This window comes from Polistes dominula, unplaced genomic scaffold (genome assembly GCF_049000335.1).
Source record: "Polistes dominula isolate Pdom_NZ unplaced genomic scaffold, Pdom_raw_medaka contig_25, whole genome shotgun sequence".
Classification (NCBI taxonomy): domain Eukaryota; kingdom Metazoa; phylum Arthropoda; class Insecta; order Hymenoptera; family Vespidae; genus Polistes; species Polistes dominula.
In genome coordinates this window covers 575,821-599,001 of record NW_028301094.1, presented here as the reverse complement: position 1 = coordinate 599,001, position 23,181 = coordinate 575,821, and the positions used below count along the sequence as shown (strand labels likewise).

The window sequence follows — 23,181 nt, the reverse complement described above, 5'->3', positions numbered from 1 at the left end:
TAAATTGTTACTAGTTACTTATGATTATTCTAAAAATAATGAATAGAATAAAGAGAATGTAGTATCTTATAGCATAGAAAATCATGTGGAATAATCTTCGTGTGTGAATCGTGTATAAACGTTATTGTAAATATTTTTAAAACAATTATGCATCTTTGAAAGTATTTCAATTTTGAGGATTCTTTATCGATACAGATTTTGGGAATTTATTCTTTCATATGGTGCATTTCATATTAGACATTTTTCTATCGATAATTCTCTTCTATACGATTTTGTTCTTTTTTGCAAAACGACAAAGATCTCTTAATGTCTACATTGTTTTTATTCTATTCATTATTTTTAGAATATTTTTAAGTTACGTGTACATTTATTAGAAAAATAGAAATGATTTTTAATTTATTTAATAAATAAATTATCATATGTAGTTTGACCAGCGTGGTCATAAAGAAGGTCAGATTCTGTCCGTGTAAGAAGCTGTGAGGACCCTTTTCATGTTCAAAAAAAGGAATTGGCCAATCACAGCCAAGCTTTCGTCCGAATTCTTCAGTTTCATGGCGTCTTTCGTGGAGAACACATCGGAGTGTCATCGTCCCGTTAAGATCAGGTAATTAAAAGATATTTTGTAAGATTTACACCTTCCTATTATAATATATAAAGGATGTAAGGATCAATTTTGATTTTTTAAGTATATTTTGACAATTTTTGTGGTCCTATATCGTATTTTTAATCATTCGAAATTTGTCTTTATTATAGATGGAAAGAAGATCTACTGCGCATCATTTTCGCGCATGCAGGATTTTCGCGCCAGTCTAACGCGCCTGTTTTATGCACATCAATATGGCGAATCTTTCGAATTTTTTTATTCTGTCATCTGTATACTTGTTGCAGCGGATTTTGTTATCCCGTTAATTTCAGGTAATTGTTTCAATTATTATTTTAATGTACACCTTCCTGTTATATATTAAATGATATATAACGAATGTTATATATCAAATGCATACTACATGCATAATTTTTATATGTGTTTTCATATTTTACTTTCTTTTAGTTTTCTTAACATGGGAAGAGTTATAACACGAATTCACTAATATTTTAACCTTGTGGCAACTTTTTTTATCTTCTCCATATATGGCGAGGTGAGCATTATTTCTTTTAAATATAAGTATATAAGCATATAGAAATACTACAGAAAGAGTGAGAGAGAAGGAGTGAGAGAGAGAGAAGAAGAATAAGAAAACAATACACTCGACATATAGTTTATTATAAATGTGTATTTATATTTCCAGGAATTTCTCGAGGAATTTTCTTCGTCGAATTTCCGACGACAAAACGTAAACAGCCGATAACACAGGTATAATAGCCGAACGTTCGACACTCCCAAAATCTCCTCTACTAAGGTTACGTAGTAACGTACTTCCTATTAGCTTTCTATCTTTCAACGAGACAACATCTACGAAAATAAAGCGTATTAAATTATTTAATTATTTTATTTCTAACATTATCTTTTTAATTTTAATAGTTTAAAAAGTATTTCATTGCATTGAATAGTATAAAATCTGGTTTATTTTTTATGTTACTCTTTATTGAGTTTGCTGATACAATTACTGTTTTATTTAGACAACTTTAAAGATTTTTAATTAATATTTATACTAACATTACATACTTGATATGTAATATTTCAAGCAAATAGTTGCATACTTTGTTCAATTTCACAAATATTTAATAACTTTAACTTTTAATTATGTCAACTCTCATAGATTATTAAATTATTTCTTTCTATTTACCATTGAATATTTTATCAAAAATATTCAAGGGTTTTAATGTGTGCCCTGCCTTCAGGAATGATTTACAGGAAATATTGTAATATAATTTTTAGTATGTTTCAGCTTTTCAGACTTTTTATTTAATTTTATTTTATACATCGTCATCCTAAGGGTAGGATACCCATCCTGCAGTCATCAACGAAGACTAAAAGTAAGTATATTTTACTATCAAACATTTTTATGATAATTTCAATTGATTTTTATTACAACAGTGATATTAATTGTTCTTTTTCTTGTTATGTTTCAGAAAATCATTGCAATCGAGCGCGTAGGCAATGAGGTTATCGTGTGTTGCATCGTGTTAAAATAAAATATAAAAAAGTCGACAAGTAAATTCAGTGTTGATCGTCGCATGTTAAAGTTTCGTTTGCTCAGTTAAGAAACTCGCAAGTTTCTTTTATTCGGTTTAAACATGTGCTCATCGTCATCCTAAGGGTAGGAGACCCATCGTGCATTCATCAATGAAGAAAAAACGTAAGTCAATTTTTGTATTAAACATTTTCTCAATAATTATAATAATTTTTATATAACAACAATTTATATTATTTTGTTTTTATTTGTGTTTCAGATCATCGTTGGAATGGTATTCACATTTTATTAATTAAATTCATTTAGAAATTCGTTTAACACTAGATTTGTTCACTATTTTTTAAGAATTTACAAACATTATTTAAATGCAAAAGTAGGTAGAGGAAAGGAATTAATATTCATGCATATTTCATTACAGCATTAAAAATTAATATATATTTTTAAAAAATATTCTATTTTAAAATTAATTAAATTTAAATTTTATTAAATTACAACTAATTAAAATATTTCTATTTTATATATATGTAACAAAAAAGCTTGAAATGAATCACATTTGCTCGGTCCATAAATCTAGTGTTAATTGAATTAATTGCATTTATAATGCAGTTTTATAGTCATTATTTGTGCATTGTCATCATTATCCTAAGGATAGGAGACCCATTGTGCCTTCATCAATAAAGATTTAAAGTGAGTATATTTTTTTATTAAATAATTCCTTAAAAATTTTAATGATTTTCTGTAATAGTAATGATATTAATAGTATTGTTTTTTATTTCAGTTTCAGATTGCAATCGTGCACGTATGGCCCATGTGAAGTGACTGGGAGTGAAATTTTTGTTCTTGCATTTGACTGCGAGCAATGCAGTCTTTGAATTAGTGCAGTTTAGAATCAGTGATCGGGCGCGAGTAATAAGTTAAAATCAAACGCGAATTAGAGTCAGTGTTGTTCGTCGTATAATAAAATTTCGGATTCGCGATAAGAAACTCATCTATAGTTTCTTATTTTCGTTTATACCGCGTTATTAGATTCACGCGAGGTGTGCATCACCGTGATGCCATTGAGCTTCGTCCCATTGGAATGCATTGTAAGTATTCATTTTTATTCGATTTTATTTTAACATGATTTTGGATAATATTCCAGATAACTTATCGTTTTGTCTATTTTATTTTACAGATGAAACCATGGATTCTCTTCCTTTCAAAGATGTTGAATGAATTCTTCGATGGATCTTTGATGAATCTTCGATGGACTTTTGGTGGTACAATACTTGCTGCGAAGTAGGAGTGTTTTGGAGCCATCGCAGAACTTCTTAAATCGTGAGTTTTTATTTAAAGTCCCTCCAGTGCTCAATCATGCCGAGGATGAAAGGTCCAAATCGGCACGAGTTACTGGTTGTAATTATTTAAATAAATTATTGACGAGCACATGAGTAATTCCTTTTTAGGAGTTACTCATGAAAATTGTATATTTTATTGTATGTTTTATTATTAGTTTAGGATAGGTTTTCTTGTCTCATCGGTTAAATTCATTTAATTAATAATGCAATTAATAAATGCACTCTCTTTTTTATTACGTGTTTTGTTCGTGGTCAATAGTGATGAAATTGAGCATTAATTTACTCGTTTTCGTCCAGAAAAGTATGTAATAAATGTCTTACATGTATTGCTTCGTACATAGTTTATCTAATCGAGAATAATCTATTAATATTAAATAAATAATATATACTTCGATATTGTTAATAAATGAGCAAGAAGACAAACCCAATTCGCGAACGGATAGATTCTGGCAATTAAGTGGTGGCTCAAAGCCCAGTTCTTTCATTAGAACAGCCATTTAATGAAAGAATCGTCCGAGGTTTGCAAAAAATATCCATCATTATTGTAGAGTCTTTTAATACATCCTTACCTCGAAACTATAATTGTTTCATATGGGGTAACTTTTTTTTTTCATTCGCTTGTTTAAGTCATTATTCACCAAATGACTTGTAGAGTCCTTAGCCCGTTTAGATGAATTTTTATTAAAATCTTTTGATATATTTATATATGTGTTAATCATATTTTTTAGATCAGGATTTTCAGCTTCTAATATACTAATCTCCCGTTTCTCCCCCCCATACTTTCTGCGTTCTCATCTATGCGTATGCCCAGGTGTTACACGTATGGGTGAGAAACAGTTAGCGTGGGTTTAGTTTTAGTTTTTTCCCCTATTGGCGGCTGTTATTGTGCTAGTGATTGCACGATGTACTTTACACCTGTGTGTGCGTATTAGGTAGTGTGTATTGTACATCGTTTCGCGATATTTTTTATTCATTTAATACATCATTAAATACTTAAAGCATTACTTCTACATATCTATCTTCATTCTTATATTTATATTAAATATTTCTAATTTTTTTGATAATCGTTTGCATAGTAGAGTTACTGCATTTATTTGTGGAAACTTTGATATACTTGTATATTACTAGTATGCATATAAATATACTAGTGTATACGTGTATTTTTGCTTTAGTTTTTTTATGCAATAATCATTAGCCTTGGCAGTCGATTACAGCAACACGTACGTATACCCATTAGCATATAAGTTTAGAAAACGTGGTTGAACTAGGGTGTCGGAGGTGCCCCGGGGCATGCTCTCTAGTTTAGGCTTTTGCACCCTGGTGGTATGTGTGAGAACCGTGGAGTGAGTGGGTGGGTATGTATGGTTTTTCTTAAAATGGGTAAAAATATGGATAATAGGCAGGCAGGTAGCATACTTCTCTGAATGAATGTGAAAACTTTAATTTTAAGTAGGTAGGATCCAGGAAAGGCATTAGACTTTTTGCTTCCACTCCGGAGTGGAAATTCCGCCTCCTGGTTTATACAGAATTGTTACAAAATTTTATCATCTCATTCTATATTATGCTTGATTTGTTAATTTATTTTGTGACTATTCTGTGATCTTTATTATGTATCATGATTCAAAGGTATTTGCAACCATTTGAAAGATTCATTTCTACTTCGATTTTATCTCGAACGAGATAGAATCGAATTCAATTCGCAAATTCTTTGATGCATTTGATACTTAGTTTTAAGTATTTCAGGATTAGCACTACGCACTATCGCGATTTCGTCTTACAGCTACAAATATTTGATATTACTAAACATAAAGAATTAATGAAATGAAGGTATTGCAAGAAAATGCATTACATTTACTGCACTACTTATTTCAATTCGATTTTATTATTCAACGTTAATAGTGCGAAGTGTTATTAGGTCATCGAGGGAAATTATTATCTGCTTGGACATTCAATTAAATATTCTCGTGTATGGTCAATGAACTCTAAGTTCATTGATGGTCCACGAGCTAGAAAAGTGAACGCGAAATGTAAATTAATTTTTTCAATAATTGAGAATTAGAATTGTAACAAAATACGAGTTCATTTGCAACATTAGTATGAAAGATCTTATCTTGCTCGCACGTAGGAAATGTCCAAATGCAGTTTTCATGGAATGAAGAAAGAAGAGGCTTAATGCCGAAGAGGCCCCCACTTAATTGTGGCTCAAGAGGGCAACTACTGAGGCTATTGAGTTATTTTCAAAGGTTTAACAGCAAGTTCGAACCTTTAGAGAATGGCTCTCTAGTCATATTTTATATTTTATCGTTTACTTGTTTGCTCGTCATTAATTTTTAGTTGTAAGTGGAGATGATGGATCATTCCATCTCCTTGGGACACCAAACTTGTGTCTATATCGTCAAAAAGATGCACATGTGTTTAATTAGAGTCAAAAAATTTTAATTTCCTTCTTATTACATTTTGAAGCTTAAATAACGTTCAGTAAATATTAAAGTAATCTCTCTTTTCTTTTTTTTGCCTTTAAGATTTTTAACTGTGATCGTATTTCATTAAATTTCTAATTTTTTCTTCTCTATATAATACAGTTTTAAAGTATTAGTCATCATAATTAATGGATATTATTTTTTCTAGTAACTTAATATATGTACTTTTACTTTTTTATTTTTTTATTTTTTCTAAATGTAAAATAACTTCTTTTATATTTAACTTCATAGCAATGGTAGATAGATATTTGATAAAAATAATTATAGAATATAATTAAAAAGTGCATCTACGAATTGGACGATTCATATGTTAGGCTACTTCATATCACTTGATTGTATTATTAATATAGTTTTCTTTTTGTTGCAGGTGATCTTCGTTGGAGTTATCATCAAACCTTTTTTATTATCCTCCACTTGATATATTTGTATAAATGCATTTCTGAAGGCACACACTAAAACTAAATATGAAATATATATATACATATTTAATAGTCCATAATTAATATAACTTTTAATATATTTGCACAGGTTTACAAAAATGTTTCAGATTGAAGACTTCGATGGATACACGCGTATTTTTATTTTAATAATATTTATGACAGGTATCTCAAAAGGATGTAATTTGTTTTTGCTTGTTTAGTTGTTTTCTTTCATTGCTTGATATAATGCTGTGCAACTGCTAAGTTCCAGCAATGTCTTATATATATATATATATAGAGGGAGAGATAAAGAGAGTTAGAGATATAGAGATAAAGAGAGTAAGAGAAAGAGTAAGGGGTTAGAGAGGAGAATTAGGGGAATTTTAGAGAATAATTCACGCTATCCTAAATCCGTGTCGTGTACAATACTTGGAGCGTGTTAATGGATCTTACAGTTGGATGGAAGTTAACCTTTGTTGCCACTACGTTTGCGGTACGCTAAATTAGACTTTGACGATAGAGACCCAGCAATATGTCGAAAGAGCCGTCATCGAGTTGCATCAAAGAGACTTGCTCGTTTCATTCCTGAAATGTTCTCATCTTTGTTCCAATCAGTTCTCTTATTTTATGCTATTTGAAAAATTTGTTAAAAGGAACATTGTTTTAAATCTTAATTTTTCTCTTTTTCTTATTCTATTTCGTTTTCTCGTCTTCGTTAATCTCAATGTTTTCATTCCCCCCTCCCCGATCGTTTTAACATGGACAAACGTGTTCACAGTACATGTCCAATGGTCCACCATGTTTGTGACAAGTAGAACGAGACTAAATCATTGTTAAAGTGAACGCACGTGCTACGAACAGTTTCATTTATTCGCAAAATTGAAACAACCTTGCAACTTTCCACGAATTTTATCAATAAGAATTTTCGAATTTTCCTCTTTTTCATTCTTTATTTTTAAAGTCGCCTATTATATCAACGCGATATTTTTATTAAATTATTTTTACCTGCATTCTACTTAATTAAGTTGATAAATATTTTACATAAATTACTTTTTTTATTCTTTAGTTTTGTAAATTGAAAATATTAAATCTCGTATATACGGACGTGAGTACATGTAGAATAATTTATTTTTAATTTGTATCGAGATTGGAAAATATTCGATTTATTGATAGTTAGAAAAAGCAATCCATTAGTTTTTCTTCTGTAATTAAACGATTTTATATCCAATTGATCTTTTTTTTCCATTTAATTTGTACTTTGACGAAAGATACGATTTCGATGAATCGATATGCTGTCTTCTTTATAAACAAGAGTCCTTTCATTGAGAGGAACCAATTTCCAGAAGAAAATACCATAGTCTATGGTATACCAGTTTCTATGCAGTAACACTCTTTTAATTCACCATCGTACTTACTTTTCTCCTATTTACAGTGAGATGTAATTTCAAGTCATTGACAGGTACAAATTGAGTTCTAGACAAATCTTTTTTCTTCCTATTTGAACCAATTGAAAAGTAAAGAACGATTTATTAAATTGCTCTTGTTTTTTTTTTCCATGTCTTTTTATCTTATCTTTTTCAAAAAATAATAAAATAAATTTTTATAATTAACTATCGCACATTTAGTGCAAAATTTAAAACAGAAAAATATTCGGGAAATAGGAAGAAAAAAAGAAGAAGAAGAAGAAATAATCTGATCAGATCAGATCAAAAAACAAAAAAAAAAAGGGAAAGAAAGAGAAGTTAGTATTAAACATGAGACGATTCCGGATCTTCTCTTTTTCCATTTTATCAAGATTTAAGTCACGATATGATTTTCGTAGGGCGTACTTTACGGAAATTGCCATGATAAAATTCTCAAAACGTTCGTTCTCACCCCTTCCTCTTAGGTAAAAATCTACACACCGTTCACGTTCTTATTTCGTATATGAGGGACATCGTTTCGTGACTATTCCCACCGTTGAAAAGCTAATATTTCTTAAGAAAGGAAAAATTTCTCCTTTTCTTCGTCCTCTTTCTTTTTCTTTTTTTTATCACCATTCGCAGAGACACGCGAATCATACTTTAGCACCGATTAGTACCTCCAATTTCTACGACCTTTTATCGTTTCCGTTTCTTTCCATTTGTCAAGGACTTTAAAGTACCTGTTAACTTTCTTTGTTTTTTGGCTCGGTTTCATCTTCTTTTTTTTTTCATAATAATCACGAATACGATTGCTAAAGTTCATTCAAGGCCTTTCTAATTTATACAAAATTTGATTTTGGAAAGTAAAATGATATTTTTAATAGAATTCATCCAAACTGTCTTTCTCTGTTTCAAACTTAGGCGCAATGTTCGTTGATTATCTTTGTTCTACTTTGTTTAATATGCGTAAACGTACATATACAAACCTACACTACTCATTCTCATATTCCTAGTAGTACTAGTTTGTCCTAATTCAGATGGGACTGCGTCTGACGACGTACCGGCCGTATTCACTGTTTCTCTGGAGAAGGTTTGCGTTAATCATGTACAAACTATGGTCTTCCTAATCAAAGACAGAGTGAAGGTGAGCGACATAATTCAAACTTTGGTGCATACGATCTTCTTGCAAACTTTTAAGTGCTATTTGATAGCCTTTATCTGTGATAACTTTGATTATGATTCATATAATTTATCGTTTGTTATACTATATTGAATACGATTTTCATTCGTATGAATAGAATTTGTTTGTTAGGAAATTTGAAATATGTTTTCCTCGAAAATTGAAATTATTTCTTACAACATGTACTTACAAATAATTCAATATAGAAGATTTTAAAAATGATAGAAACAAATGAGAGAAGAAGTTGGGAAATGATAAGAAAAAAAAAGTAGAATGAAAAGTTAGGAGCAATTGGACGTAAGTACTTATGGTCGAGCATTGTACGATAGGTTGATTGGAAACGAATGGCTGTTATGAGTTCTTATTCGAATGATTGCATTGCTGGTAAACGATGCTGAGAAATAGAGAACAAAGAATCATAAAAGGATAGTGGCCTTCATTATTTTCCACCTTGAAGCTCTTCTTCCTTCGTAAAACACGTGCTCGACATTCTTCATGTCCTTCACTACCGACTTTCTTTCTCACCACCATATAGCATCTTCCTTTTCTATCTTTTGTTCTAACAACATCCTGTGTCCTGGCATTCTTTCTTTTAATCGGAGACAAGTGCAACGTAACGGGACGAGAAATCAATTCTACTACTACGTGAGAATAAAGGTCATTGAACTTTTCTATCTAAAGGAAATACTATTTTTTATTTATTGCTTTCAATAGAATTAAAATGAAATTACTTAAATCATGTTATGTTATAATTAACATATTTGCAACATTGAAATAAGAAAGGGACGAACGAATAAAAAGATCTTCTCGTGCAAGAAGTTAACTCGCTAAGGTAACAGAGTCGATTAACGTTTTCGCAGGTCCTATTATGACTTTGACTCTAATTTTATAACCGGGCTAACGACAAGAGGCGGAACTCGAATTCCGAAGTTGCCGTAACGAGAACTGTGCAACAGCTGTCGTTGATCCGAAAGAGTAATGTTTTGGCTGATTTCAAGGGAACACAGGAACGCAACACGTGCATAGATAGATAGACTTTCAATTGAAACTGTGTTTGCGTCCATTGTTTTACTACAATTCTTTCAATTTACTCTATTTGTTATTATTCTGATCTAATGTTTTTTTTTTCTAATTAATTTTTTAATAATTTTTTTGTGTGGCCAGTGGAATATAACGAAAAGAGTAAAATATAAAAACAAAAGAAATGAAGTATAGAATCGGTAAAGAAAAGATATTCGACGAAAATATATCGTTACCTTTCGTAACCACACTCGGTAAGGATCGAGGATAAAAGTTTATATGGGACTGAGGTAATTTAAAATTTAATTGCATTGCACTTTGCAAATGGCATAGTAGCAAAGAATGACGTGTACGAACGACCGATTCGCCTGCAAGGGGATGGATAATAGAAAATATTATTTGCTCTTATACTACATTTCTTTTTTTTCATTTTCTTTTACTTACTCTCTTTATCTCTATTTTTATCTCGGATTTACGTTACTTTTCTCGACGAGAACGAGTTATAAGAATACCGTGAACGTTTCCATTTTTACCATTGTTTAAATTCATTCAAAGATATTACTATATTATGCGTGTTTATGTTTACCACTAATTTTCCACATATATTACCATAATGTTATACTTTATAAATTACAACCATTCGAAACGTTTGCCATTCAGGAAATAATAATATTGATTAATAGTTCAATATTATCTAAACAACGTTTATATGTGCCATTAATTGTAGTAATGAGCGTAGATATCTTTCAAAATTTTTAATTTTTCTTTTTGAAAACAACAAAAAATGATTTTTACATCTAAAGAAATAATCTACTTTGTTCTCTCTTTTTCTCTCTTCTCTTTTTTTTTTTTTACAATTTTTTCTCTATGAGCGTTTAGAGTTTTATTCTAACGGTACTTCTTTTTCTTCTTTTTGAAAGAATTTTTCTCAAGGGTGATCCACGATGAAATCGCTTTAATATTCGCTTGTGTCTTTCACTCGACAAACTATCTCTCGCGTTCCTTTTGCAAAGTCGTTCCATTATATTACATAGACGTGGCTACATATATTTTGTATACCCATCTTTACGCATATATTACTTAATACTTTTTTTTTATATCAAATAATATATATATTTTTTTGTAAATAAATATATAAAGAAATGTAATTTAAATAAAAGATGGGTGTGCATTGTCAAGAAACTTTTCTTACGTATTTATCATAAATTTATATTAGTTATTAAAAAATATTAAATATTGAAGAAACTAACAAATCTTGTCACGTATATGTAAATTCTAAAAGGTGTTAGTAATATCTTTGTTAGAAAAATCTTTCGTGTACTTTGATAATCGATAAGACGATGAAAATCTTCAAACTTTTGTTTGGTTTTACGTAGCTCGAATACCAAATGAAAGGAAGATATACCTATACTGTTATAGCTTAGGTTAAGCAGTGTGTTTAAAGGACAAGTGCGTTGCTTTAATCTCATATTATAGATTCAAGCTACGTTCTATCTGTTATGCTGTACTTTCGATGCTTGACGTAGGTGTATGCAACAACTCGGTCTACTTTTAAACTTCACTATAAATAATCTTGTTTTTATTATTTTTTTGTTTCGGAACATCTTAACTGACATTTTTAACGTTTAATTAAAGTCAATCATTTCGTTCAAATATTTGGTCCTTGAACTTTGATCGTATCGTGTGTAAAAATAATTATGGTGACCATTTGCTTGATATAACGTGGTTTTTTTTTTTATTATTGTAATCGATCATGTGACATAAATTTGTAAAAGTTGTTAAAATTTCAATGCTCTATTCAAACAAAAAGAATGTTCGATAACTTTTATTGAAAAATCCTATGTTTGTATAAATATATGTGTATATATGAGTGTGTATGGAATGCATACGTCACAGTTCCTGTTTCACAGACGGTTTTGATGTTACCGAAGGGGAAGAAAGGGGTTGTCCGTGTATTCTACGATGAATGAAATCCTGTCACACGATTATCACCCACAGAAACGAACAACACGGTATACGTTAGTGTAAGAGACACTTGTCATGATCAATGGTCACGTCAAACCAACTTGACGTACGTCACATGACGAATGGTTACATATTACTTTCGTCAGTATTTTCTTCAAAAGCGACGTCTCCGAGTATTTTGGATATCTCTTCCGTGTTCCATGTATTTTCATACAAGATAAACGTACAAAAGATATACGATTAAAATACTTTTCTACAAAATATATTTTAACTATAATCGCATTCAATTATGTACAAGATAAATTCTCCATAAAAGAACGTATTTTAATGTATAATACATTTTTTTAAAAATATGTATCTTTGTTTTTTAAAGTTATCCGATTTAAATTTGATATGATTATATTTAAAATATATTTATGATGCAGTTTCAGTGATATAACAAGGAGATGATATATTTGATAACTTTGGTATATATGTAAATACTCTAGTAGAAATATTTTTCAACTAAAATTTGATTCAATTATACATAAAGTAAATTCACCTTGGGATAAGAATCAAAAAGTTTGTTGAAAGTATAGAAAGTCAGTTTCTATTAAAGTTCCTAGCAAAAGTCTTATCGCAAGGGAATACTACGTTTGATAAATTTTTCTTAAACATACTTTTTTCAAAATATTTGTCGACTCGAGTTTAAATTCAATTATTTATAAAGTAAATGCATTTTGAAACGCGTATGTGTTCGAAAGTTTTTTTTTTTTTTTACAAAAAAGAAAATACAATTTCTTTTTCATTTCTACCAAAAATCTTATCGCTAGGGCGTTAGTATAACAATAAATGTATGGTAATGGCTAGCCTTTTTTGAATATTATACATTCTATATCGTTGAATTTTATATCACTGGGAAAGCTTTGTGAAAGGACGCTGGATCTATCGATTCCTTTTAGAATCTGTATAAAGGGAACCGTTTACTCCTTCCTTCGACGACAATGAAAGGAATCTTATAGCTCCAGAATAGTGTGAGAGAGAACAATGGAAGTGAACTACAGTCCGGATACTTAAATCTTGTAAAGGAGTACACAAAACGTTCCATTGTTTTCTTAACATTTTCCAACTTTAAGATAAACATTAGATTTCTTAATTAAAGTAGGAAAAATATGACGTTGCTCTACAAATTTTCTGGCGATTTATACTTTTAATACATACACGTTTTAATCATTTGATTGCTCGAAGAGTTTTATCCGAGACTGTTGAGAAAGTAACTTAATTTAATAGAAAAAAAAAATACAAAAAAAAAATTAGTAGTACAGTTTGATTATCAGGTTGTAAATTATCAGGTTGCTGTACACTCTCATTTTATATTCTTGTTACCAGTTATTTTGGTATACATTACTTGATTGATATCATCTCTCGACCCCAATCGATCCTATCGAGACAATCGATTTATCTCTTTCCTTATTTTCTACTCGCCTTTATTCGTTATGCACCAAAGACGATTTATGTAGAGTCTGCTTGTTTCCTCGTTGGATAACTATTGTCGTATGTTAGATTATATATGGTTTTGTAAAATTGACAATTCTTTAACGATTTGTTAATGCGATTGAAAGAAAAATTCAAGTAATCCTTCTTTTACAATTTATACTTGAATTATGAAAAAATAGTACTAATGTAAGTAACAATTATTTGTCTTTCATTTTGTAAGAATTAAGCATTAAGTAACAAATGCTAAGTTAAGATTCCAAATTGTTGGTTTTTAAACTATTACGATATTTAAATAATTTATTACGATTTAAAACAAAGTTTTTCCAACGTTGAAACATGCAAATGATTTCAAAATAAAAGAAGTAGATTTGAGTTTAACAAAAGTTATGGGTAAGGAAAACATTAATTTTATTAGATGTAAAAGTTAAAATAAATTTAAACTTTTGCAAGTTCAGTTTGATCTTCTTTGTCCAAAGTAACGGCTGATTAGCGATTTATTTTTCTTGCCAACGATTTCCAGTAGATATATTTAATGTTTCTTACCTTGCTTTTGTGGCTTATTAGTCCTCGTTAAAAATGCATGGAAAGAAAAGTCGACAGAATGGTGTTTGAAAGAGAGAAAGACAACCGAGAGAGGAAAAAAGTAAAAAGAAAAGAAGATTTAGATAGAGGGTAGACAATCGCAGCGATGTCGTATAATTTAAAGGGCGTTTTACTCGGACCTTTTTATGCTTTTCCCTTTCTTTCTTTCTTCTTTTTTCTTTTTTTTTTTTTTTTTTATAAATGTCAAGGGAAAGAAAACTTTTTTGAAAGATATTATAATGTATAATTCAATGATAATAATATTATTAATATATTTTCGTATATTTAATATCTGTTTATTTGTGTGTGGATTTACGAGTGTGTACGTACATATGCAAATTTAAAGAAAAACAAGGAAAGATGAGAAAGTAGATATTCCTGACAAGAATAAGAAAAGCAAAAGGAAGTGGATCCTAGAAAAGGAAATACGAGATAAAATCACGAAACCTGAAAACCGAGTTGCACAGTTGAGTGAAATTTCCGACGGCTGTATAATCGTGTAACGAGAGAATCGCTATACTTATCTTGGCTCGTACGTAAGGCTCGCTTTGCTTTTTGGCATTGACGTGGAAACGAAGAAGGAGAAGAATCGTTTTGCCCTATAAAAGAACCCGAAAAAAAAAAATAACCAAAAATATTTCCCCTAAAAAAAAAATAAAAAATAGGAAAAGACCAAGAAAAAATATACGTATGAAAACATTTGATCTAATCGTTGACACTCATAAAATTGTAAATATTCGTGCAATATGATTACTTTATAGTTATTTCTTTTTAGTAGTAAATGAAAGTAAGTACAAGTAAATGATTTTATTACGTAGATTATCTCCAAGCTAGTTTGAACTTTTTTTTTGAACATAAAATAAAGAAGTACGTAAATTTTATTTGTCGTTGAGTTGAAAGAAAAGAAATCTTTACGAGTTGTCTTTTTGGTTTAAAAAATTTAAAAAGTTGTTTGTGATAGTAACCCACACCTTATCGTATTCTTCCATAAAATGTAACTTTAACTTAACGTTATATTACATACTCTCGATATGTTTACTACGACATAACTTTCGGTTGAATCAATTTTGATACCACATACGTATATATATATATATATCCTTGGTCAAAAGTTTCCGAATACTTCTCAAGACTTTAGGAGTAGTTAGAATAAAGTACAAGTAAAACAGATAGCTTTTCTTTCAAATTTATACTTCTTCTATCGTTTCTACGTTCATTCCTTTGAAAATTTTTGTAAGATACGCTTATACTTACATTAGATAGATAAAACAAATATGGAAATGAAGATAAGATGAATTAACATTCGTTTTAAAGCCGAATAAAATTATATTTGACTTTTATAAGAACAAACTTTGATTATGACTACGTAATTTTAATAAGGATAATGAAAATAATCATTTTCCAGAACATTTAACTTGGATAATAATAGAGTTTTTAAAACTTATGTAATCATTATTTTAAAAATGACTAGAGATAATTTAAAAATTATTGTGAAACTTATAATATATACTTTATCTATCCATGAAGAAATTATAACAAATATGTCTTGATGATGATACAAGTATATATTATTTTGTATATTCAGTATTTTCTCGTGAAGAAAGAAAAATAGAGAAAAATGAAGAAAAATATTGTACCTGTGCACGGTTGGTCGAATTTGAAACGAGCGATGAGGAGGAGGTGGATTCGAATGCTCGACGTGCTGTTTTCTTGGATCATTCGTATGGAAGAAACATAAAAAGAAAAAAAGTAGAATATGTAAGAATATGAAAGAGAAAAAGATTGTATACCTTAGTTGTGTCAGGATATCTCGAAAATATATACAAGGATATCGTATTAGCATCGAGGATACGACAGGTATCCTCCTCCCACCCCTGCTTTTCTTTTTTCTCACAGATTATTTCTCAATGCATGACCTTTTTCTTATTTCATATCCTGTATATGACACTTTCGATATCTTTTACGTTATCTTATTTTACATTACTTTACCAATTTCCATCTGGAAATATATCCAATACTTTGAACATTCTCATCATTCAAGTATTCCTTGCGTGAAATCAAAACGTGAAAAAAGAACTTCAAAATGGAGAAAAGAAGGGGTGGAGGATAAAGCCAGTGTAGGATAAGAAGATTTTATCGAGTTAAAGGATAAGACGTAAATATATATATATATGTACTTACCAATCTTGATGCTAGTATGTATATATATTTTATCTGTATATTATGTATGTACATACATACGTCTAGGTTTGACTATGATGATGAGAAGTCAGATAAAAAGTCTATGGGATTATTTAAAGTTCATTCTTGAAAGATTACTACAAATATCTATTTCATTTTTTTTTTTTTAAACAAGGAAAATAGGAGACGATAAGGGAATTTTGAAAAGGCAAATTCTTGATTCTTTCGAAAAAACCATTCGTAATTCGATTTATTCAAACGTAATTACTTTATCATCTCGTCATTGAAATAATCGTAATCGTCGTTTTACGATTCTTAATCGAAGAGGGAATAAATATAAAGCAAGCGGCCGCTTTGAAATGTTTTAATACACGCTGCGCTATTTCGGACTTTTCTTTTTATTTTTACCTTTGACTCTTTATTCATTATTTTATTTTATTTTATTTTATTTTATTTTATTTTATTTTCGATCCACCCAGAAAATGTTTTCCCTTTCTGTTGAGCGAGAATCACGGGGCTCTTCTCAATGGTCCTTTGCGAAACGCGATTAAATTCAAACGCATGTATTTCTTTCTTTCTCCCACGCTCATATGTATTACACGTACGTACATGCTTACGTTCTCTTTCACGCATACTTTCACACTCAAATTTTTGTTCTTTTTTTTTTATACACGGATGCACGCACGTATCGGCTGAACTTTCAACTACTAATATCGCTTTGTTAATTTTTTTTTTGTATGCATTTTTTTATTTTTTTTATTTTATAATAACTACTTCATTTTTCTAAGTATTTTTTTATTTTTTATATTTAAAGATTACTCTCTCTCTCTCTCTCTCTCTCTCTCTTTCTCTCTTATTTTCTTTTCCTCGCAATATTTGTTATTCGCGCTTTTTTCAATTTTACAATCTTAGGCAATTAACGTCGATAAATAGCGGAGCATTGCGATGTAAATCGTTGGCTAATCGGGATACATCGAATTTTTTGATTTCATCTCTTTCTCTCTCTCTCTCTCTATCTGTCTATTTTTTTTTATTACCTTTTCTTTATTTTTCTATTTCTTATTAACTGTCGAAGAAGAAGAAGAAGAAGAAGAAGAATAAAAGAACATAAAAAGAAAAAGAGAAAGAGAGAAAGATTAAGAACGTTATTATAATTGGAACGTGAACATTTTGATGAGTAAACATTTTTGTTTCGATGCTCGAATCTCAAGAATGATGGATAAGTTATCGTGGAAGACGAAACTAACGTGATTATTAATACGGGAAGATCTGTGGTTTTCGCTAGGACTTACGATCGATCGATCCTTGTCTCTCTCTCTCTTTCTTTCTAAGAACGTGCGATAGAACAGGATTATCAGACCTTTGCTGATTTAAATTTCCTTGTTAGGCACAACTGATGGGGAAGTGTCTTATGCAATCCTTATCACGAAATGTCTTCGTTCTCTACTAATTTCTTTTATTTTCTTTTATTTTGCAAAATTTCTTCTTCACTTATAACAATCCTTAATTAAAACACTTTAGAAAATTATATTTAAAAATGTTATTTATATCAAAATTTATTTATCTTAACTGAATGAAAATACTTTAATTTTATAAGTAACAGTTGATGGATTTTAAAGTTTTAATAATATATTAATTTAATTATTAACTTTTTTATTAGCAAGAACAAGACATTTCCGAAGGTTGTACCTAAAAAGGTTTTGACGTAGATGCTGGTAATTTTTAAAGTACAACGAACAGCACTCTTAGCCATTTACTTATTTTTTTACATTTGTATTTTTAATAACTTTTCAGTTAACAAAATCAAAAAGAACGACACGTATAACGATTTAACATTATAACAGTTCGATCTACGCGACGCTCTTTCCTTTAAAATTTTTTTTTTTTTGCGAATATACACATACGTACACGTACACGCACTCATTTGTTAGAGCTTTTTTTTTTTTATAAACATTTTCACCTTCTTCTTAATTTTTCACTAAAAGGAACACGACGATAAGCATAATACATTTTTATTTTGTTATGCAGTAATTTTTAGTTTTATATTTTAATCCAGAACTAATTCCATCCAGCAGAAATTTTCTGGTAACCCTAAATGCTGCAATGTGATAAACATTAACAAGATTTTCCTGTTTATTCGACTTCACGTTTGTCTATGATTTGATTTCATTCCTATATCCAATTCAAAGTTTGCAAGAGATATCTGCTTTCCAAGAAACAATTTACTTTTGTCTTCAATTTTACAAAATTTACCACGCTTCTGGCAATGTTTCTTATTTCTATTCAAAAACTTTCCCATTTTCTTCCTAACTCTTCAAATTGTCCGTTCCATATTCGTTGTGATAACATTATAGGAAAAACAATAAATAAATTTCCGATAGTATGTATAGGCAATGTATCACTAGAAGCATAAATACAAAATGCGACGTTTAAAGATTCAATTATATTTACGAGTTAGATCAATTTTCACCGGGTCTATTTTCTGTGTCATCAAAAAGAAAAATTTCAATATCCGAGACCTATAACATTCGATGCCATTTTCACGTTGCACTACATTGCCGTTCGTGTTATTTCAACTACTACGAAAACTCAAAGATAAACGAGAGCCCAAACTGAGAAAGAGATAAATATTAACACGCTAGCTAACTATAGTGAATAGGAAAAAACGGGCTTCGTTTCCAAGTATACCGCGAATTCTATCTCGGAGATTAAAATAAAACAAAAATTCAAAGAAAGTATATATATATATAAAACAATCGGCAAGAGAAGCAGCAAAAATAAGGAAAGAAAAATAAGAAAAGACATTTAATGATACGAAGAAGTAATTATCTTTAGGTAACCTCGAGCTTTAGAAGAAAAATATCCTCCTCGTTATCAAATTCTAACGACTTTTATTTTTTCCTATTATCTTTTCTTAATTATTTTCTCATTTTTTATAAAATGAGTCTCATTATCTTAAATATACATCCTTTTTCATTTTGTAAATTTTATTTTCAAACAAGACACACGTATACAAGATTTTAATTTATTTCCTTCTTAAATTCTTATTTTTCTTTAAAAATACTGCTAGTAAGAATCTAATGAGAACAAATAAAAAGAACCATTGTTTAATTAAATAAAATATGAATATGATGAGCCATATCAATATGATATAAAAAAAAAAAAAAAAATAATAAATATGAAAAAAATCTCTTTTCTCTTGTCCAATTAACGCTATTTAAAAGATTGAAAAAATGTACAAACAAAAACAAGGAAGTCAATAATTTAATCGTCATCTCGAATAGAATGAGAGATTCGTTTAATTTACAAATTTAACTCCCTGCCAGTTTCCGTTAGGAAAATTAACTTTTCGAGACACACACTCTCGACTTTCTAACGAGAAGAATCAAACTAAGTTTTGGAGTGGGAAGGAGAATGAAGACGAGGAAAAGGGGAAGCAGGAGGAGGAGAAGGAGAAGAAGGAAGAAGATGAGGAGAAAGGGTGTGTTTGGAACGAACGGAGAACCCTTGAACTCTATAGGAGTTCTTCCTCGTAAATTTATTACAAATACAGTGAGTTCAAAGTTGGTCTTCTTACCTTCCTCTCTTTCTCTCATTTCAAGCCTTCGTCGTCTATCTCTTTCACGATCGGACGCGATATATTCGAAAGCAAATTCGAAGTTGACACTTCGATCTCTCTCTTTCTCACTTTCTATTCACTCTTAGAATTCATTAGTTTCTCATACTTCCTCAATTTCCTCTCTTAATTCTATAATACAATACTTGTATATGCGTGTACGTGCGTAGGTGCTTACGTGCATACGTGCTTGCCTGTACACTACCTGTTCAAAGTTTGGGTACACCTACTTGTATTTGCTTTACACACTTATGTACAATCACTGCTCAATGTTGAGAGAAAACTTGTGAGATCTTCTAAAAGAGATAATTGAAAAGATTTGCAAAGGATATAATTATTTATATAAGCTAAATTTCTATCATTTTGTATGGTGGTCAAATAATTTCGACCGATCTATGGTATACGTGCGTGAGTTAAAAAGTATTCAATTTTTTTTCTTTCCACTTTCATATATAAATAAAAAAAATCAATAATTACAAAAACATAATTTGCAATAATTTCAATATACTTCATATACGAGAGTACGCGTGCTCAAACTTTTTATCGGTAGTGTATGGGTGTGTGTATGTAATCTATAGAGACGTATGTTACATGATGGAATAAAGGATAGATAAATAGTGAATGAGTGTGTGTGTGTGTGTGTACAGATATAGCAATCTTAAACAGTATGTACTTTTAAAGTGATGCTTTTAAAGCCCTTTTAATGCGTTTTAAAGACGAGAGTAATTGGAACAATGCGTCTTTTTCTTCCCATCTCTTTTTCTCTCTTGCATGTACACAGAGAATTCACGCTGGTCATCTTTCTTTCTCTCTTTTTTTTTTTATTATTCTTACGGTTAAACGATTTAGATCAGTAGAGATCGCACCACTGATTGTCGGTCCAGCCTAGAATTGGAACTGTTAAAAAGGGGGTAAATCGTTTGCCACAACCAAAACAAAAAAAAAGCAAAAAAAAGGAATAAAACAAGATGTCAACGTTGATCACGATTAAACACGCGATTCTTCTACCGTACGTTTAATTAAATGTGTATACAAGTATGTTAGCTACTACGTTTTTGTAGAAATGTATCTATGTGTGTGTACGCGTATGTGTTTATATATGTACTCATGGTTTTTGGCCATGTTCCAAGTGTGACCTTTAACTCTAGAATATATGCGTTATATACACGAGATATAATACATTGCTATTCAAGTGGAAAAACAGAAGGGTTACAAGGAAGAAAAAGTTAATGCCTGGTGTTTTGTAGACCTCTTCTGTGTGCGCTTGTTATGAATAAATCTGTACGAGGAGAAGTGATAAAAGATGGATTACTAATTGTAAATGATAAACTCAATTATTTCTTGGTAAATTAAATGTTGGATAATTGTTAATCTTCAATGATCAATTAACTGTGATTAAAGGAGACTGAAGTTGGAAGGAAGAAAGATTGAAGATAAATGAAAGTAAGAGAGGTAAGAGTTTCCGTACTTTCTATTATTCCTTCTCAGACTTGTGTTTGTAAGAGAGTAAGAGAGAAAGAGAGAAAGAAAGAAAGAAAGAAAGAAAAGATTAAAAGTTCTTCCTTTAAGAGAGTAGTACCAATGATATTATAATCGGTGTAGTGTCGTGGTGGGTAGTGATGGTAGTAAATGGTTTAGTATATAGTGGTGGTAACGGGAAAGGAAATTAAATCCAATGTCAGCGTGTCACCCTGGAGCTACCACAGAGCATTCTCTTGAAGCCTTGCCTGAATTCGGGTGAAAATACGGTGTAAATGACAGGATTGAGTGTACTGTTGAAATAGCCAAGCCAAAGGAAGACACTGTAGACTATGTCGGGTATCTCGCACTCGGAACAAATCACACGTAAAAGCGCTAAAAGGAAGAATGGTAGCCAACAGAGGACGAAGGCACCGGTGATGATTGCCAATGTTTTTGCTGCTTTTTTTTCACGCTTCGATTCGATTGTCTCGCGATTCCTTTTCGTCGATGTTGCTTGACGTACCGTAGTTGAAGTTGCCGAAGAACTTGGACCACTCGTCGTCGTTGTTGTCATCGTCGTTGTCGTCGTTGTTGCTGTTGCTGTTGTTGTTATTGCTGCTGCTGTTGCAGCTGCCGATGCTACAGCTGCTGCTGCTCCACTTGTCATTTGAGTCGTTGAATTCGACGAATTGGCTGCAGTATTGCTTGTTAAGTTTCCACCTGTCGATTGGACCACGTTCCCATCGTTATACGACGATGACTTTTCCGGAGAAATCGACGAATGATCCGGTGTTGAACGTGTTATTGTGAACGCCGTTGATTCCTCTCTTTGCCTGTTTATTTCAATTAACACAAATACAAGATAAAACTTAATATTTTTTTGTCATTTATAGTTTCTTCATTTTATTTGCCATATGTCTAACTTTTATGATTATATTAATATAGTCATTAAAAATAAAAAGATTTTATTTATGAAAGTCTATCGTCGTATAACGAATATTTGTATTCGTCAATTTTCAAAGCTTCCGATTGCTTTCCTTTTTTTTTCTTTCTCTCTCTCTATTCATTTCATTCTTTCACTTTTTCCGATTAAAAAATTGAAGAGAGAGAGAGAGAGAGAGAGAGAAAAGAGGGGGATAACAAGGAGCAGGGAGTCACTCGTGGAAACAAATTAAACTAGACTAGCTCTTTCAAATTGATGAAACTACTGTGTCGATTCAAAGGATTCAAAGCGCAACAGGAATCCTTCTCGATTTTCAACGATGAGGTAAAAAAGTGCGCACGCAGGTTCGCATTTGTTCACTTCACTTTTTTTTTATTATCCCTATTCCTTGTTTTTTTTTTTTCATACAAATTTTTTGGTACTTCTTGTAATTAAATTTCCTAATCACTTTAATCTAACCGTGTAATTTTAGTAGTTTTTTATAGATAAAAAAAACCATCTTTTTTGTATTCACTATACATAATTGAACATTTTTTAAGTTAATTTTTTAAATATTTTACCTGGTTAATGCATTGGAGAAAAATTTGTGTTGAGTCGTTTTAATTGAATTGAATTTTTCATTTGAAAAGTTAATTTAAAAAATATTACAAATTCTTTGCTTATCAATTTAAAATGTTATAGAATTCGACTAATTATTCGATAGCGAGATATTCCACTTTAGTAGGGAGATGATGAAATCGCTGTGAAACCGTTTCACGTTACGCTTTGATCAAGTTTAACACGATTTGCAAATGAACGAGCTATAATTTTGCTCCGTAGATTAATTAAATTTGAACGATTAACGCGCAAATATTAGGAACAAAGAGTCAGGACAATTGGACAATTAAATTAAGGCTGTTTGTCATCCTCCCGGTTTTATGCCAGCTGTGAATGTAGTTGGAATTCTTGACCGATTTTTATGAGAACAATTTTTATTCTCACATTGT

At 30.5% G+C, this 23,181-nt stretch overlaps 2 protein-coding genes across 15 annotated transcripts in view; one reads left to right on the top strand and one right to left on the bottom strand.

Annotated features, from left to right (window-relative positions):
- On the top strand, window positions 1-19,350 carry LOC149031177 (uncharacterized). Of its 8 annotated transcripts, XR_016177903.1 has the most exons (6): window positions 1-604; window positions 754-915; window positions 1,049-1,136; window positions 1,287-1,351; window positions 1,877-1,974; window positions 2,071-5,013. XR_016177903.1 is itself a non-coding variant. In XM_089176484.1 (4 exons), the coding sequence occupies exons 1-3, from the start codon at window positions 492-494 to the stop codon at window positions 1,086-1,088; spliced, it is 315 nt and encodes a 104-aa protein (XP_089032610.1). In that variant the 5' UTR covers window positions 2-491; the 3' UTR covers window positions 1,089-1,136; window positions 1,287-5,013. The 8 variants fall into 8 exon arrangements, 1 of the variants encoding a protein (XP_089032610.1); XR_016177904.1 differs by lacking the exons at window positions 1,877-1,974; window positions 2,071-5,013 and adding an exon at window positions 6,478-19,350; XR_016177905.1 differs by lacking the exons at window positions 1,877-1,974; window positions 2,071-5,013 and adding an exon at window positions 6,497-6,526.
- The window catches only part of 5-HT1 (serotonin receptor), a 92,556-nt gene continuing 85,763 nt past the window's right edge, over window positions 16,389-23,181 (bottom strand). For all 7 annotated transcript variants that reach the window (XM_089176483.1, XM_015332095.2, XM_089176481.1 and 4 more), the window contains one exon: window positions 16,389-22,085. In XM_089176483.1, the coding sequence (XP_089032609.1) occupies window positions 21,470-22,085 (616 nt within the window). In that variant the 3' untranslated portion in view covers window positions 16,389-21,469. The remainder of the gene's footprint in view (window positions 22,086-23,181) is intronic.

Coding starts and splice junctions, on each gene's coding strand:
- LOC149031177 (XM_089176484.1), top strand. CDS start 492: ATGTTCAAAAAAAGGAATTGGCCAATCACAGCCAAGCTTTCGTCCGAA. Junction 605..753: donor CATCGTCCCGTTAAGATCAG/GTAATTAAAAGA, acceptor TCTTTATTATAG/ATGGAAAGAAGATCTACTGC. Junction 916..1,048: donor TGTTATCCCGTTAATTTCAG/GTAATTGTTTCA, acceptor ACTTTCTTTTAG/TTTTCTTAACATGGGAAGAG.